The 16,820-nt window shown below is 38.1% G+C and overlaps 2 protein-coding genes across 3 annotated transcripts; both read left to right on the plus strand.

Annotated features, from left to right (window-relative positions):
• The first annotated feature begins 1,228 nt into the window (after window positions 1–1,228).
• upp1 (uridine phosphorylase 1) lies at window positions 1,229–7,410 on the plus strand. Of its 2 annotated transcripts, XM_084726594.1 has the most exons (8): window positions 1,229–1,347; window positions 1,665–1,716; window positions 3,780–3,891; window positions 3,990–4,148; window positions 4,253–4,367; window positions 5,740–5,949; window positions 6,299–6,445; window positions 6,553–7,410. In XM_084726594.1, exons 2-8 carry the CDS (start codon window positions 1,679–1,681, stop codon window positions 6,702–6,704), a joined length of 933 nt encoding a protein of 310 aa, XP_084582720.1. In that variant the 5' UTR covers window positions 1,229–1,347; window positions 1,665–1,678; the 3' UTR covers window positions 6,705–7,410. The 2 variants fall into 2 exon arrangements, with proteins under 2 accessions (XP_084582720.1, XP_084582721.1); XM_084726595.1 differs by lacking the exon at window positions 1,229–1,347 and having other exon boundaries at window positions 1,378–1,716.
• Window positions 7,411–10,204: 2,794 nt separating this feature from the next.
• stmn2a (stathmin 2a) lies at window positions 10,205–16,366 on the plus strand. Its single transcript, XM_084726596.1, has 5 exons — window positions 10,205–10,362; window positions 12,522–12,617; window positions 12,791–12,963; window positions 13,431–13,622; window positions 14,984–16,366. Exons 1-5 carry the CDS (start codon window positions 10,344–10,346, stop codon window positions 15,041–15,043), a joined length of 540 nt encoding a protein of 179 aa, XP_084582722.1. The 5' UTR covers window positions 10,205–10,343; the 3' UTR covers window positions 15,044–16,366.
• The last annotated feature ends 454 nt before the right edge of the window (window positions 16,367–16,820 follow it).

The following is a 16,820-nucleotide window of genomic DNA, read 5'->3' on the forward strand; positions in this document are numbered from 1 at the left end:
GAAAGAAAGTAGCTGCAGTAGATTCTGCTGTAGAAATAAAACAGCACTAAGAAGAGCATTCATGTCCCCAGGATGTCATCTGACATGTGATGTTCTCAAGATTTTGCCCACCATTTTTCAAAAGTATTTGGCTTGGGATGTGGCACATAATAGTAAAGTGTGGAAAGGAACATGTAGTAGTGAGTGAGTAAACCGCGACTGATCACTTCAGGAACACAAACCTGAATTATTGTTCTGATAAGTTCTATGAGGATGTGAAGCATCTAGAGTCAACACTATTGTCAAAACGATCATATGATGAAGCTGCTGGCAACCATTTGGCAAAACTGGGCTGGGATTTTCACCACATCCTGTGCTTTTCCAAGGAAACTAAAAAAGAAGGAAAGGATATTACATAACAATAGAGACTGCGTCATGGGACATTTTATTCGGGTCTCCAAATAAATAAAAGACTGGAAGAAATTATTCAAATTTAACATTTATAACTGCAGTTCACCTTTTATAAAGGATTTAAACTGTGCATAATTTACAGATGAAAGGAAAAAGGGGCCCTGTTAATTTCACCTAAATACACTTATTTTGTCTCATTTATGAATTTTGCTAAAATGTCCTTGTTTTCCTGGTCAGAGGAAATAAAAAACAATGAGATGGTCTGTAACCTCAACCATAATGCATTTATTTATCATTCATGAAATATTTAACGTGTATATATGTTCAATGGTCAGGAATGTTCATTTATACTCAAATGAACTCTTACTGAGATTTAAGGCCTATTTTGATATTGAGTTGCCATAGTATGTCATTTAAAAAAGAAAAAAAGTGGATCCCCAGAAGAAAAAAAACGTTTGGGAAACATTGTTCAAGAGTTTTCTATGCACTGCTTGGTTCCAGACTTTGGGGCTCTTTTGACGCCTATGGGAGAGGGAAAAAATGAAAGAACAAACTTCAGAGAATAACATACTGCTGACTGGTTTTCCAAAAATGCGTAGCTGTTTATTTACCGCTGGACTCCAAATAACATGATTGACATACGCTTCAACTGGACTAACACTAAAGTCTGGACCACAGAATGTTCGTTATTGATGAAAGACCCCTTCCTTCTTTTTTTTTTTTTCCTGTCGGTTTCCTCTGCAGACATAAGTGAATGTGGTCACTGCACGTCACCCCCGTACGTGACAGAGGCAGAGTACAATCAGCAGCGCGAGGATGATGCTGGGCTTGTGACGTGCTCGACGTCACGTCGGTGTGGGCTGGAACTTCACGTTACGGTTTCGACGTCAGATGTTCAGAGAGCGAAATTAATTTGTCAGAAAGAGGGAACGGCGGCCGAACGACAACATTCCGAAGGTAAAGTCTCTCCGGTGTGTTGCAGGTGTTTTTTTGGCTTTTCTCTGCCTCCCGGTTTATCTTGAACCTTAAAGATGGAACTAACTGTTTCTGTTTTTTGCCCCCTGCGGGTAGCGAAAGTGTGTGGTGCAATGTCTGATATCAATGCTGGAAATTGGACATTGACTTTCAAACTGTCTTACACACCACATATGATTGTGGGAAATTGAGTTTTATGTTACAGGTTAATGAGCACACACAATTTGTAATTGAAACCTCGAAGTGTTGCTGGAAGCTGGTTTTGTTCTCGGTCACTGACTCATGTTGTTCGGACTCAGCTGTTTTCAGGAAGATGGACCCAAAGGACGAAAAGCGAACGTCAGGCAGCAGGTGAGAAGATAAATCTCAGTCCTAAATTAATGTCCTAACGGATTCGTGTAAAAACGTATCCTGTATATTGTTTAACACAATTGAAGCATACAGGTACACACAACTGGTACATACATACTGGCAGACTGCAGGTCGTCGGTGATGTAAGGTTGGAAACTACCGGGTGTGTCAGGATATAGCACTGAAATTACAATTTGTCATTGTTAACACAATCTTAATTGTAAAAAGAAACAATGGCATTGAAATACTCACTATTAGAAAAGTGAAGAAAAAAAACTCCACTGAAAAATAAAACGGATATGAAATGTTAAATTATACTTATGAATGTTTTGTATTCTGATAACCATCTGTTTTTGTTCCCCTCATGTCTGTTTATTTTAATAGTTTTTAGTTTTTCTGTCAAAGTTATGTTTGTATGTAAAGTAAACAACTTTATTGAAACATAAGTTTACAAAGTCTTGCGAATATCACCTGACTCTACAGTCACAAACTGGGGGACCAAAGGTTGTTAGAAAATGAAAAGATTTAACCAAATGTCTTGTAAGTCTTTCAATGGAAATATGTTTCGACTAGAGCTGCAAAATATGATAAAAAAGATCATATTGTGATTATTTTGACAGATATTGCAATTGTGATATTCATGATTACATCTGGAGAACAGGATTTGTAGGTCAGAGGATCTCTGCAGCACTACAGCCCTAATTTTAACAGATTTTTTCCCCCCAGTATATTCACATATAGAGGATATGTATTGTTTGATATAGGCAGTCAACTCTGAAAAGATTTGTTTTTTATTCATGAATTTGAATTTGTGAATATAAATTTTGGTCAAAATAATATGCAAATGTGAACAGAGATACCTGTCATATTCAGTGAATATAAACAACACATTTTTCCAAAGTAATATAAGTGTGAATAGATATGATCAGCAATAACCGTGACGTTTACTCCAGTTGTTTCATAGGCTTTAATGTACTCACTTATTAAAACAGCTTTTTGTTCACACTCAGTCAGCACTCTGTTTATACATTTCTTACAATAAACAGCTGAACTGATATGCAGTGAGGCAGATACTGTTAATTCTCCTTTAAGAGTCATTTAATCAAAATTCCACTTTATAATCCTACATTTGCTCACTTAATACATTTCAGATTTGTCAGGTACACCCAGCTAAAGCTGAGGCAGTACAATACAAAAGCCCTGCAATAAATCCTCCCTCCATAAAGGTTATACTGTTCTTTTTTATGTCTCACGCTGGCAACAGCTATGGGTGGAGGCGTTGTCTTTTTCGGTTTTCTGTCCGTCCATTTTATTCATGTGAAAGTGATATCTCATGAATGTCTTAAGGGAGTGTCTTCAAATTTGGTTCAAATGTCCATATGGACCCAAATAAATTAGATGTTGGTGGTCAAAGGTCAATGTCACTGTGACCACTGGTCCGTCCCATTCTTGTGGACACAGTATATTTTCACTGGAAATATTTCACTGGTGTCATACGAGTCAATATAGTGATAACATACATTTCGCCTAAAAATATACTTAATACCTTTTATTAGATTCCTTTGAAGTTTTCAATTCATATATCAGTCTAGACAGACATGGATGTAACTTGACTGGTTGGTGGAGACATACAACCACAAAGCGGTATTTATTATTTGTTGAGGTTGTTATAGAGAGGTGTTGATCCAACTCTATGATCATTTTGGAAGATGTAATTTGTGGTGCTATTCAACTGCATTGCATTATATAGAGTGGTGTTTCTATAGTTTTGTCCAACTCGCTTATATCAATGAGGGTTAACTAAATAACAAAAACCCCTCCCTTTATAATGAAATATAATTTAATGGCACCACAAAGTACATCCTCCAAAATGACCATACAGTTGAAACAACAAATTACTGAGAAAATATGTGGTATTTTGGTTCTGGTTGAAGTGACTTTGCTTGGTTTCAGATCTCTGAATCACCGTCTGACATCTGTTCATCCACTTAATGAATGAAGTGAAATGAAATGTAAATTCATTCTGACTCAGTAATAAAATCTGTTATCCTCTCCCCCCTCAGCCCGGTTTCTGTGAACAATCCTCACCTGGATTCACTGAAGGATGACATCCTCTACCACTTCAGTTTAGGAACCAGGACTCACAACCTACCAGCTATGTTTGGTGATGTCAAAGTAAATATTTTTACAATGTTCATTTGTGGAAATCACTTCCATAATCATCTTTATTCAGGAGTTATTTACGTTTTTTTTTTTTTCTGTCTGTCTTTCAGTTTGTGTGTGTTGGGGGCAGTCCCTGGAGAATGAAATCATTCATTGAGTACATTGCCGCTGAGCTCAGTATGGAAGACCCCAAAGCAGAGTACCCGAATATCTGTGCAGGAACAGACCGCTATGCTATGTACAAGATTGGCCCTGTGCTTTCTGTCAGTGTAAGTAAAGTAGGAACAAAATTCTCTCACAACATTTTTGTATTACGCAAACAGACTACGTAAATGTGGTAACTGGTGTGAAATGTCTGTACTTTACTTTTCAGCATGGGATGGGCATCCCATCTATTGCCATAATGTTGCATGAGCTAATAAAGCTCCTCCATCATGCACATTGCACAGATGTTACAATCATACGCATTGGGACATCAGGTGGAATAGGTAAGCTTATTATTTGGAAGCATTTTTTGTCTCCTCAGTGCCTGATCTGTGCTTCTGTAATTTAACTTAATGGATGTATGTAATAGGACATCATTTGACTTGACTCAGACACCCTCTGTGTGTTCTAATACCAATAGTATGTCAAATGTAATATGCTAGAATTACTGCAGTATGCAAGCCAGCGAGCATTTCTGGCTATTCTGACTCACAGTCTTCTGTGCAGTGAATCACAACTGTTAAGCCACTGAGACAAATGATAGCTCCTTAGCTACCTTCTTTTTTCTTCTAATGTTGCACTATGGACTGTGATGGATGTATGAGCAAGAGGGTCAAAGTTCAAGACGCAATGTAGTATGTTCAAGTTGTATGCATAATGCATGCAACAGTGCGTACTTTGTAAGGGCACTTGCAGTATGTACTTAAAGGTAAAAGTGTCAAATGCCGTGAATACTTGGTGTTGTCCAGAAAGACATCTTCTCTCAGTTTTACCACAAGAGGGAGCCAAAACTCCCCAGATGTTTCAGCAGTGTTATCCAGTATAGCTTTTTGCATAAGTTGTTATTAACTGTGACGGTAATTTTCCAGTTTTCTGAATAAGAGTATACAAATATTTTTGTTTTTAATTTTTGAAGTGAGTTATTGAAATTCATTCTGATTAATTTAATTGTTGTTTATTAATTTAAATGTAATTCTAATTGCATTTTTTGAGCATTTCTTTGAATATACAGCCTACAGCATAATTTCAAGTATGGCTAAAGTGTATGACAAGTTTTAGCAACTATGACTACATTGCAGTCGACTTTACCACTGGCTTACCAACTGAACTTAGGATATATGTTTTTTTTTTTTTTTAATACTTTAAATTAGGAGTGTTTGGATGTTATTAATTTGAAAATGAACAGGAAGCTTACTTTCCTTAATGTTGTCTTAATTGGACCAGTATGTCATTTCAGTGTAATGCCTTTTAACTGAAGCTTACTACTTACTACTTTCAGACCAGAAAGGCAAGAAATCTCCTTCTGTAATATTTTGGTCAGTTTTTTGAGAGGAAATAACATCATGGATTTTTCTAAAAGGTTTTGATTATCACTTTTAGCATATACATATTGATTTTTTTAATGTGTAAATTTTCTACTATAACTAACATAATCATGTAACATAATCCACCTTCCATCTTCATCAGTTTGAACAAAGTGAACTGTATGTTGCAGTTCCTACTCTTACTAAGACCATGACTTAAGTATGTATCCTGATGCCATTCATATTTCATTTTAACTAATTTTCAAATTTAGTATGCGTTTCTTCCATTCAAATAATCTTTTCTTTAGACTGGAAGTGACTGCTTATCTCTCTTGCCATTTTTGTTTTTCAGGGCTTGAGCCTGGCACGGTTGTTGTCACAAAGCAGTCTGTGGACGCCACCTTCCTGCCCAAGTTTGAGCAGGTGATCCTGGGGAAGACGGTGGTGCGCAATACAGATCTGGACCAAAGCCTGGCTGAGGAGCTGTTGCAGTGCAGCAAGGAACTAAACCAGTTTAATACAGTAATCGGCAACACCATGTGCACACTGGATTTCTATGAAGGTATGAGTTCTGATTAGGGATGCAGCAATACATCAGATATTGTGATATTGCAATAAAAAATGTCTTCATAGTGCACGGGACTATAACAATATCTACTTCAATATTAGAAAGAAAGAAAGAAAGCAGAAGCACTTAAAGTTCAAAGGGAACATTTTATATGAACAAAAAAAAAGCTTTTTCAAGTCATACTTTTCAGTGTTTTTTTAATATCACAAAAAATAGCATAACATGGACTTTTTTTCATGGTGTTATCATACTTTGAGGTTTTGTTATTGTTACATTCCTAGTTCTGATGCACTGATGTGTTTACAGTGGTTAAGTCGTCTTCTCTATCTGATCAATCACCCAGGACAAGCCCGTTTGGATGGTGCCTTCTGCTCCTACTCCGAGAAGGATAAACAGGACTACCTCAATAAAGCAAACGAAGCAGGAGTCTGCAATATTGAAATGGAGTCATCAGTTTTTGCTGCCATGTGCAAGCTGAGTGGTCTACGAGGTAAGAAATTACAATATCAGTGTTATATTAAACCTGACAAATTTCTCAGTGTCTCAAAACACAGATGTTCAGTTAACGGCATTCATATTTTTTCCTGTTGTGTACAGCGGCTGTGGTTTGTGTGACATTACTGGATCGTCTGAAGGGGGATCAGCTGAGCAGCTCTCATGAAGTCCTTCACAGTTACCAACAACGTCCTCAGATACTCGTTGGCTCTTACATTAAAAAGCAGCTCAAGGCCAAAGCAGTACGTAACTAATTCAGCAGTTATGAAACTGGTATTTCATTATACATCAAATCTGGACATTTCCTGCTGAAACTTATAAAGCAATGAAATAGCTGTGCAATGTAGTAACTCAGCGTTAAAATGTTTTTTGTATACATTCTCTCCTGCTCACCGGTCAGCATACTTTTAATCTGTCCAAAATAATCACTGTACTTTTTTTAAAAATTATGCACTGCCTTCTATTTTTTCATTGTCATAATAAACCGGCATGCACTATTTCACTTTTGCTTCCTCATGTATTTAACTTAACTGAGCGTTAAATGTTATGTAGCAGCCTTTGGCCATCAAATATGTCTTATATAAGGCTGCCTTGGTTTTATGCAACATGTTCCTTGTTCACAGAACTTGAACCATTTATTGATTTTTAAGTACATGCTTGCAAAGGTGCTATCGCAAAATCACCTAAATTGTCATTAAATGTTTTTTGTTTCATTACAAAAACAAAAATTACACTGATACTGATAAATGTGTCCTTATGATGGTAGTGGTTGTTGCAAGATTCTACAAGTATTTGTCATCTGGAGTATTTTTTTATGCAGAATGTATGTTGTGTTGTTTTTTTAGGACTAGGTTTCTGAAATGTTTCAGAACCTGAAGAGTGCATCAAAAAATGTCTCACATTTTGAGAGAAAAAAATCCACTGGATGTCTTATCACTAATAAAGCCTCATGCAGTCTGATGTTGTTTGTTTTGTGTTCTGACTCACTGCATCAAGTTCACAACATACCAGTTACATCTCGATGCCAGAAGCCCGCTGGCATATGTGTGAAGCAAGAGGGTCATAGCAGTATAAACTGTTTCTGTTCTCTGAAGAAGCCCAGTGCAGTCAAGACCACCATCCTGACCACTGCTGACTGCTCATTAAATTAAGAACGAAGGACACACAGCCTCCGAGATCAATGGTGGCCAGTTTCACGACAGGGAATATTGTACCGAGGAGTTTTTCTTGCAGGGTTTGGGTCCACTGAATCACCTGTGACTGTAGTTCTGTGGCTAACCAAGCTAGCTTGCAAACACCAGCTATAGATAACAGCAGACGGTGGCAAACAGTTTAGCAACAAGTTAACTTGCTAACCCTTATCTGTCCAACCAGTAACTGTGTTAATGACCTTAGTACTCTATTCATGGTGCAGACTTGCCTTATATCATTTAATGATCAAGACCAAATGGTAACACTTTAGGTCATGGGAATTGTTCATAACAGTTATAAAAGCATTTGGAAGTGTAATAAATATTCAAAATATTCATGACACACATAATGGTCTCATGATGGCCTGTGTCCAAACCAACCACATGATCTAATGTTAAAACATAAAGCTAATCAGTTCCTTTTAGTTTAGTAATACCAAGCTTTCGTGACAGAGACATTGACAGGTTATGTTGACTTGGTTAAAAGGGTAATTCACTGTAAAATCAAAAATATGTTTTTCACCTGGTCTACTGTGCTGTATGTCCATCTAGATTTTTTTTTCAGTGTGAGTTGCTGAGTGTTTGCAGATATCAGCCCCAGAGACGTGTGCCTTCTCTACAATATAATGGAACTAAATGTCACGCGGCTTGTGGTTCTCAAAGCACCAAAAAACTAATTGTGAGCATTATAATATAGGAAGTATTTTGTTTCTAATAGAAAGAAAGTAGTTCCTGTAGATTCTATCTTGCTTATTAGTTTTCTTTGGCTTGTTTTTGTGTTCACTTCACAGTATTACCTTATGTATTTAGTTGTCTGGCCAAAACTCTCAACAAAGAGTACAGTGTCTTTATAGATACATAAAGTATTGATATTAGTTTTGCACACTCAAGTAAACAAGGTAGTCTAACTTTTGGGAACTCAAAATACACAGCTTAGTCTAACTAGTGTGCACTCACAATTAAATTAGTTTAAGTATTTTGGACTCAAAGTAAACAAGTTATTTTACTTTAAAATCTCAACTTTAGTTTTTTTGAGGCAATGAATTTGCATAATTTTTTTTGAGTACATCCAACTTATTAGATTTTACAGTGTATCGATGATATCTAAAAGTTGGCAACTCACACCAAAGCAGTATAGAATAAATAGCACTACAGGCCAGAGGAAAAATATTTATTTTTGATTTGGTGGTGAACTGTCATTTTGATGTCAAGTTGTCATAACAAAGACATCTCAGACAATGTCAACTTTGCATTAAAAATGACAGAATTGGCCAAAGGACAGTTAGTCACAAGCATTTAGACTCCTTCATGTTCATGGTTATGACAGTGTCACCTGATGCACAAGTCTTCAAATGAACTGTTACTGAATCAAGTTAGGGCTTCAGATGAGCCAGCTTATGTGAACTTCTTGAATATTTTTACTCACTTGAATAACAATTAACATTATTGGTTTCAAGAATTTTGACTGATGTCACTGAGTTCAACTTAAACTCCCACAAATATCTATTTACATGACTTATTTAATGACTGTAGCTGCGGCTACTCCACGCTTTCACTCGTTATAGGCTAACACTGACGTTAGATTACTCATCCAAATGTTAAGAGGACAGTCTGAGTAATAGCAAGCGTCATTTCTTGTATTTTTAACAAGTAGTTGAAATAGTCACAGTTCACAGCAGATAAGTTCATTTGTGTTCTTATTCGACTACTTTGTTAGAAATTTCACTAAGGTTTAGTTATTTATAGGGGAGACTGGGGATAGCTGCAACACTCTTTGCTTTTCATATAGTTACTCAAACTATTTGGATTAGACCAACCTAATCTTTATACATTAAGCTTACATCTAATTACCCATACCATTTAAGAATGATTACAAAATGCTATATTGTTCCCAGTGTTTATCTGAAAAGAAGAAGTCAGATGGTGCAACTGACCCTAACCCTGAGGACACTTGCAACATATTAAAAATACATTATATTTCACAAATTAACATTTGCTTTTTGTCTCATGTTGTCTCTGTTTATGTGCAGATTATAGTCAGTGTGCAGCTGTTACAGATGCTATTTAATCTCTTGATATTTCAGTGTGGGGAAGGGAGAATGGAACTATTTGCAATGCAACAAACTGCTGTAAAATATGCACATTTGTATTTGGGTGAACAATGTTTTACGTATCTTGTACTTTGAAATTTTTGTTGTGTGGTCTGTTTTGATATGTTTTAAGACTTACTGCAACCACCCTCTTCCTAACTGTCTACCCTCTTCTTAAAATGACCTAAAATGGGTTTTTCCTACCTTACCGACTATGACATCTTTGGTTGTGTTCAGGATTTTCAAGAAAGTCAGAACTTTCTGTATCGCGGAATTGAATTGCTGTGGACCAGAAACCTTGATCCAAACGAAACACACGTTTCAAGCATCCTCTCTTGGAGAACATTTATATCAACTTTCTGGTGCGTCTGTGCTTTGATCTCGAGCTTTAAGTAGGGCTATATGGTCACTTTGGATGCCGAGAAGCTGCTCTGCGCGTCAGAGGACAGAGGGGAGGGTCTGCTGCTTGCGCGCTCCCGTGCGTGCACACCTCCTCCCGTCTGCTGCCATCCGATCCTGCCCCGGTCTATTCGCTGACTCAGTGCCTTAAGCAGCATCACCGTTCACCTGAACAGAGCTACAGCAGCATCCTCTGCGGAGAAATACATCAGCCATGGCCAAAACAGCGAGCGGTAAGCATGTTCACATTGGTCATATTAAAACCAGTGCATGGTGGGATGGATTGATGGGTGGGTGGACTGATTGACTCCAGAAGGATGTATCCTTTCTGGATCGGTCCGGTATTGTGTACCGGCTGGTGGTCGTACCTTTGTAATGGCTTTGTAATATTGTCTTTTGCATGATTAAAATAAAGGGAATTTAAATTCGTCACCTTGATAATTCGGTATCGACTGTGGGCCTTTTGTCTCTGCATGAAACCCGGTGATGACAGCAGGAATCAGGGCTTCCAAGCCAATCATCCTCCATCAATAAATGTCTGCTTCATTTTACTCATTTATGTAATTGTGTTAGGACTCATTTGCTTTGATCTTATATCGTATAACAGTACATAATCAGACAGTATGATCGGCCCTAGACAGCTTTATTTACAACGCCGCACCTGCGCTGCATGCTACAGCGGCCCCAACATGCAGCATAATGCAGACGGACCCCACCCAAGATGCTCTGCTGCCGACCATTTAGCCGACACCAAAGCGGACAGGGCTTCATCAGTCTGACTTTAAGGCTATATTAGGTCTACGTTGCTATAATTAAATACACACAGCACACTGTATTACACTGTAATTTTTATTTTAAAACGTGTTTTCTGTGCGTCTCCTGAATGTTTTATCTGTTTATTTGGGACTGCTCCTTTATTTCATGTCTGTAGCTTTTCTTATTTCTTCCATGAAAATGATGCATCACCAGTTGTGAAAGATGTGTTGCCACTTATTTCACACACCCTATTGGTATAAACTATAAAAAGGTAATTAATAATATAATAATGAATAAGAACTAGACTGTAGCCTGCATTAGTCATCTCCTCTGATGGACAGTTATTATTGTAGGCCAGCCGGCGTGTAGCATATTTGTTTTCATGTGTCTGTTTGGCCTCTGTATACATATAGAAAACATTAATGGTGCCTTAATGGTGCCTTGGGTAGCAACCCATTTGCTCCCACTGAAATACAACATGGTGTGCAGACTGTGCTTCATCATGGTGTGTGTTGTGGCAGAGATGTAGCGGAGGAGACAGGTGCATGGCAGGGTGGGAGGCAGGCCAGCCCTGCAGCAAGGGGCCGCTTCACACACACTGGCCTTTGCAGCAGAAGGCTTAGCAGCCCTGACAATCTGTGAGCAGCCGGGCGGGCACTTTGTCAAAGAATAGCATGGAAAAAGTGACAGAATTTACAGACGAGATTAAAAATAGTCAGAGAGGAACTGGTGAAAACACGCCACAGATCTTGTATAAAAGTCATTAATCAGCTGTATTTGATGACAACAACACTGGTGGAGGTGGAGGACAGACAGATAAATATAAGTGTGTCTTATTATACAGCTGAGAAGAAACTGCAATTATGCATATACTCTAATGTAACTTGCTTTATATTAATTTATTTGTCTTCCTTATAAAAACATATAGTTTTAGGTAGTCTAGGTTACCATTTTGTATCTACTATTAGGCATTGGATGTTTGCATACTGTAGTAGTTTTTTGTTCCTGTGTGTTCTCTCATATTTTTGTATATTTTTATATACCTGCCCATTTTATTCCACCGATCAGGGGTAGCGCTCCTAATTTCATTGAATTCTGTTCTGTGACAATGAAGACTTTCTATTTTATTCTATTCTATTCTAACGACACACGGGACTGTCTGCCCTGTCACTTGTCTTATGCAGTTTGCAAAGTGAAATTAGACAAGGCATTCTTGTTTCTTTATTTCTTGATTGAAGTGAGTCACAAATACACCCAATTATAACATCCAGTAAAGGAATCTTAGCTTGATCACCCTTACAGAAGACATCCATCCAATGAATTATTAAGCAAGAGAGCACTTATGTACATTTCAGGCTTTCACTAGATCATTAACGCACTGGTCATCTGATGCTAATTGTTTTATTGAGCATTTTTTCCCCCTTCCTATCTTGTAATATCGAAGGCTGCACAATTAATTGTAATATTATCAAATTCGCAATAAGGCCAAGTGCAATACCCATGTTGCAGAGGCTGCAGTTTTGAACTTTATACTTTTTTACATATATTTTATACCATATTCTGCAGCCCTAGCAATATCTTAATTTGGAGATATCTCAAGTATAATTGTGAATTTGGTGTGTTTCTGTTCCCGCAGCATATAAAGAGAAGATGAAGGAGTTGTCCGTCCTCTCCCTCATCTGCTCCTGCTTCTACAAAGAGCCACGCAACAAGTTTGTGCGCGACTTTGAAGGTATGGATCAGCTCACACATTGATTGTCTTTTGGATCAAACAAATTGTCCCCGTGGATATTTTATTTATCTGCCTTGTAAATACACACATTAATGATAATTATTAGACTGGTATATTCTTTTATTGGACATTGATTTTGTGGGTGTTTCTCATCATATTTGTTTATTTTACAGACATGGAGGTAAAACCCATAAACAAGCGGGCCTCTGGCCAGGCCTTTGAGGTGATTCTCAAGCCTCTGTCTCCAGAGTCAGACGTAGCCCACAACCTCCCCTCACCCCCAAAGAGGAACATCTCCCTGGAGGACATCGAGAAGAAACTGGAGGCTGCTGAAGATCGGAGGAGGGTAAGATAAGATAAGATCTACCGCATAGCACACCTAAATACAGGAGAGGAGAAAGCTGACCGAGGTTTCGCAGCGTACTTGTTCAACTGTTATTGGAGCAAAGATCAAAAAGGGCGGGACTAGTATCAATTCTGAGTAGTACCTGAGGTTAGTGCAGTAGTACACCAGAACAGTACACCAAGACACAAAAATAAAGGAAAACGTATATAATACAATAGAAAAAAAGGTTCATAATACTGCACAAACAATTAGAGATGAATATGTAGATATTTAAAATAAGGAATGAGAAAAATAAAAATAAATAAATAAATAAAAATTTATACTCCATATAACATAAAAATGGTAAGGGATAAGCAGGTTGTTTGTTGAGTAACTTAATGGATGTTGGCAGACTGGTTTCAAATGGATTTGGGTGTTTGAAATGAAAAGAATGGCTTTAAAATTGCAAAATTGCTGTGTATTTTTAGTACCAGGAGGCCCAGGTGCTGAGGGCTCTGGCAGAAAAGCGCGAGCATGAGAGAGATGTGTTGCTAAAGGCCATGGAAGAGAACAGCAACTTCAGCAAGATGGCTGAGGAGAAGCTCCAGATGAAGATGGAGCAGATCAAGGAGAACCGTGATGCCCATCTGGCAGCCATGGTTGAGCGTTTACAGGAGAAGGTGAGAAAGAAAGGCAGAAATCTGGGTTGTTAAGAAGAAATCACAAAGTCCCACCCTGGTCAATCTGAGTTTGGACATTCGTCCTTATGACTCATTGTTCTGGAGATGCACCCAAACTGATTATGTTATTATGAATATATTATATTATGAATGCACAAACACATTTTTCTTTCATCTGAAGAAGTTAAATACTTAAAAAAAAGGGTCACATCTTCTTAAATCAGTTACTGAGTTAGTGCACAAACATTATTCCTCTCAAGTGAGGGATTGATTTCTCAGTTCACAGTTCATAAAAAAATATTAATATTTCATTTTAAAAATAAAGTAAAACATTTGCCTGATTTATAATCACACTCACATCTGGTCTTCTGCACTCTTAGAAATAAGGGTTCCAAATAGGTTCTTCCTGAAGGTTCTCATCAAGGGTTCCATTAAGAACCATTTTTTTTTATCCAAAGAACCCTTGAACCAACTTGCATTTCTACCAGTTTTGAGTGGAAGCATTGTCATCAAGGGTGTAATGAACAAAGGGCATTGTACACACTCTCTTTGGTTCTCACAGAGAACCTGCTATTGGGTTCCAGCGTGGAAACAACTTTTCAGGTTCCAAACTAGTTGATTTTTGGTGGAAATACTCAGAACGATTCAAGATTAGGTGCACGAACCGGAATGGGGCCGGTTCCATGTAGGTGGAAAAGACCTAAGACAGGGTTCTGGTTGGAAAAATTACACAATAGAAGGGTTCTCTATAGAACCTCTCACATGGGCTTATGCATGAATCCTTTCATAGATGGTCCTATATATAACCTTTTATTTTGCTACAACCCAACATAAAGGATTATACATAGAACCAACTGTGAAAGGTCAAAAGTCTCTGAAAGGGTTCCAAGTGGAACCTTTAGAAAAGGTTCTACCGGAAACCAGAAAAGAACCAAAGAACCCTTCAGGTTTCTAGTTAGCACCTTTATGCCTGAGTGTATCCAGACACAGATACAGAGACAGATAATGTTGTTGGTTGAGTAGGTACAGATACAAATAATGATGTTTCTTTGCACCATGGGACCAGCTGAAGAACCTTTATGGTTCTAGTTGTCACCTTTATTTCTAAGAGTGTATCCAGATACAGATACAGAGGCAGATAATTTTGCAGGTTGAACAGATACAGATACAAATGATGATATGTCTGTACACTAAAGGGACCAGCTGAAGAACCCTGCAAGGTTCTAGTTAACACCTGTATTTCTAAGCATGTATTTGAAGACATATACAGAGACAAATAATTTTGTTGCTGAACAGATACAGATAATGCTGTGTCTGTGCACCTCTAGATTATTCTCATGCTGTTGTTCTGGTGTTTTCAGGAGAGACACGCAGCTATAGTGCGCAGGAACAAAGAGCTGAGGGAAGAGCTGACAGCATGAGCCTCACACAAGTCCTGACTTCCATGGTCCATCGACGTCCCTCCATCCAGCCCTGCCCCCTCCTTCTTCCTGCCCTCACCCTCCTCAGAACAGACACCCAACCGTGGAGGCCAAGAGGTTCGAGGACCTCACCACCACATCACAACACGCCACACCACCATGACTCACTGCGATCAGTATTATCAGTGGATACAAACATCAATAACACTCATCTTGAGAAAGGATCTGTTGAATTTAGAGAAGATGTGAGAATATGGCTATTATTTTGTAAATACTTTTTTCTTAAAATCTATCTATCTATCTATCTATCTATCTATCTATCTATCTATCTATCTATCTATCTATCTATCTATCTATGATGGTGGGTGAAGTACATTCTGTACTGCACTGTGCGATTTCAAACATTTTGTTTGTAATTGATTAATGTTTCAGTTCTTGAAATTTTGCGACCATTTTCTTGTGAAAGCTCTCGGTGTTGTGAGTTGGCTGTAGACTGACATTTTGCGGTGTTTCCTGATGATGTCATGATGATGATGATGATGATGTTTCTGTGTCTTTGTGAAGAATGACGGTTGGTGTACCTAGACTACAGACTCCTCAAGATATCAACGTATCCCATCTGTATCTTCCTCACGCACACCTACTCATTCTCAACACGCACGCTTGGAACTTAACGATACGCCACAGATTCCTAAAGTGTCCACTTTCTCTGAAACGAGCTTGATTATGAACTTGATAGGTGCTTTATTATTATTAAGAATGTCTTTGCCCAACGAGAGCAACTGTTTCTACACTCGCAGATTCCTACGTTACCCTGACAACTTTATTTCTCAATGAATCCATCTAAAGCCAAACCAATAGCTCCCGTTACGTACACAGTATTTGGGGATTAATCTCTTGAATGTTATAACACCATACTGGAACCATGCATATTGTCTTGGACAGTGGAATGTGCCGTTGCTCCCACCTTGATATTGATAGTGTGAACATAACGTATGTCTGCGTGGGTGTGTGTGAATGCGACTTTACCACAAGGCATCACTGCTCTCTTTAGGGGATTCGATAGAGAATGGATGCAGGATGCTTTAACATTCAGCACACTGAACTAGTCTCTTTTTAATATACAGTCCCACTGATATCTGCCTGCATCCTCTGCTGCTTGTGTTTCTCCCTTCATGATATTTCTCTGTGAAAGCTTTGCTGAATAAAGGTTTGGGGTTCTGTGAACATGGCATGCACCATCTAATACTTTTCTGTGCTAAAAGAGGAGGGAAAAATGTAAACTGCCAAATAAAAGAACCAGTTATCTACACATCCTGAGAATCACAGTCTTCAACCAGTTGATTTTTCATTCATGTTTCAGTCTCTTTGGGGTTATTATATACACTAACAAAATATACTCAGCTTATTCCTCAAGGGTTGTACATACAAATAATAAACACAACATAAAAAGAATCTTTCCATCAGGCGTGCATAAGATAAAGTTCCTCCACTAGGTGGCAGCGTCAGATTTTCTTTTAAACCAAGCTGGAGCCCTCACCAATCCAAAAGTAGGGCAAAAGTTCACAATATTCCAGATGCAGACATGTAAATGTGTATTTTTCTTTTTAGCTTCATTGCCATTGTCACACATCAACAGGCAATTAACTTAACAAAACAAAACCACCTTGAGACTTTGCTTCACTTCACACACATAACCTTATATAATAGGTAAAGGATATTCATCTTGCGTTACCAGAGACCAATTTTGCAAAATGGCAGAAGCCCAGGGGGCCAG

Source organism: Lutjanus erythropterus, chromosome 9 (genome assembly GCF_056507025.1).
Source record: "Lutjanus erythropterus isolate fLutEry1 chromosome 9, fLutEry1.hap2, whole genome shotgun sequence".
NCBI lineage: Eukaryota > Metazoa > Chordata > Actinopteri > Lutjaniformes > Lutjanidae > Lutjanus > Lutjanus erythropterus.

Excerpts from the sequence above, each read along its gene's own strand:
- upp1 (XM_084726595.1), top strand. The coding sequence starts at position 1,562 with ATGTTACAGGTTAATGAGCACACACAATTTGTAATTGAAACCTCGAAG. Across the intron at positions 1,717-3,779 it reads AAGCGAACGTCAGGCAGCAG|CCCGGTTTCTGTGAACAATC; the intron begins GTGAGAAGATAA and ends CTCCCCCCTCAG. Across the intron at positions 6,446-6,552 it reads CAAGCTGAGTGGTCTACGAG|CGGCTGTGGTTTGTGTGACA; the intron begins GTAAGAAATTAC and ends TGTTGTGTACAG.
- stmn2a (XM_084726596.1), top strand. Across the intron at positions 12,618-12,790 it reads GTTTGTGCGCGACTTTGAAG|ACATGGAGGTAAAACCCATA; the intron begins GTATGGATCAGC and ends TTTATTTTACAG. Across the intron at positions 12,964-13,430 it reads CTGCTGAAGATCGGAGGAGG|TACCAGGAGGCCCAGGTGCT; the intron begins GTAAGATAAGAT and ends GTGTATTTTTAG.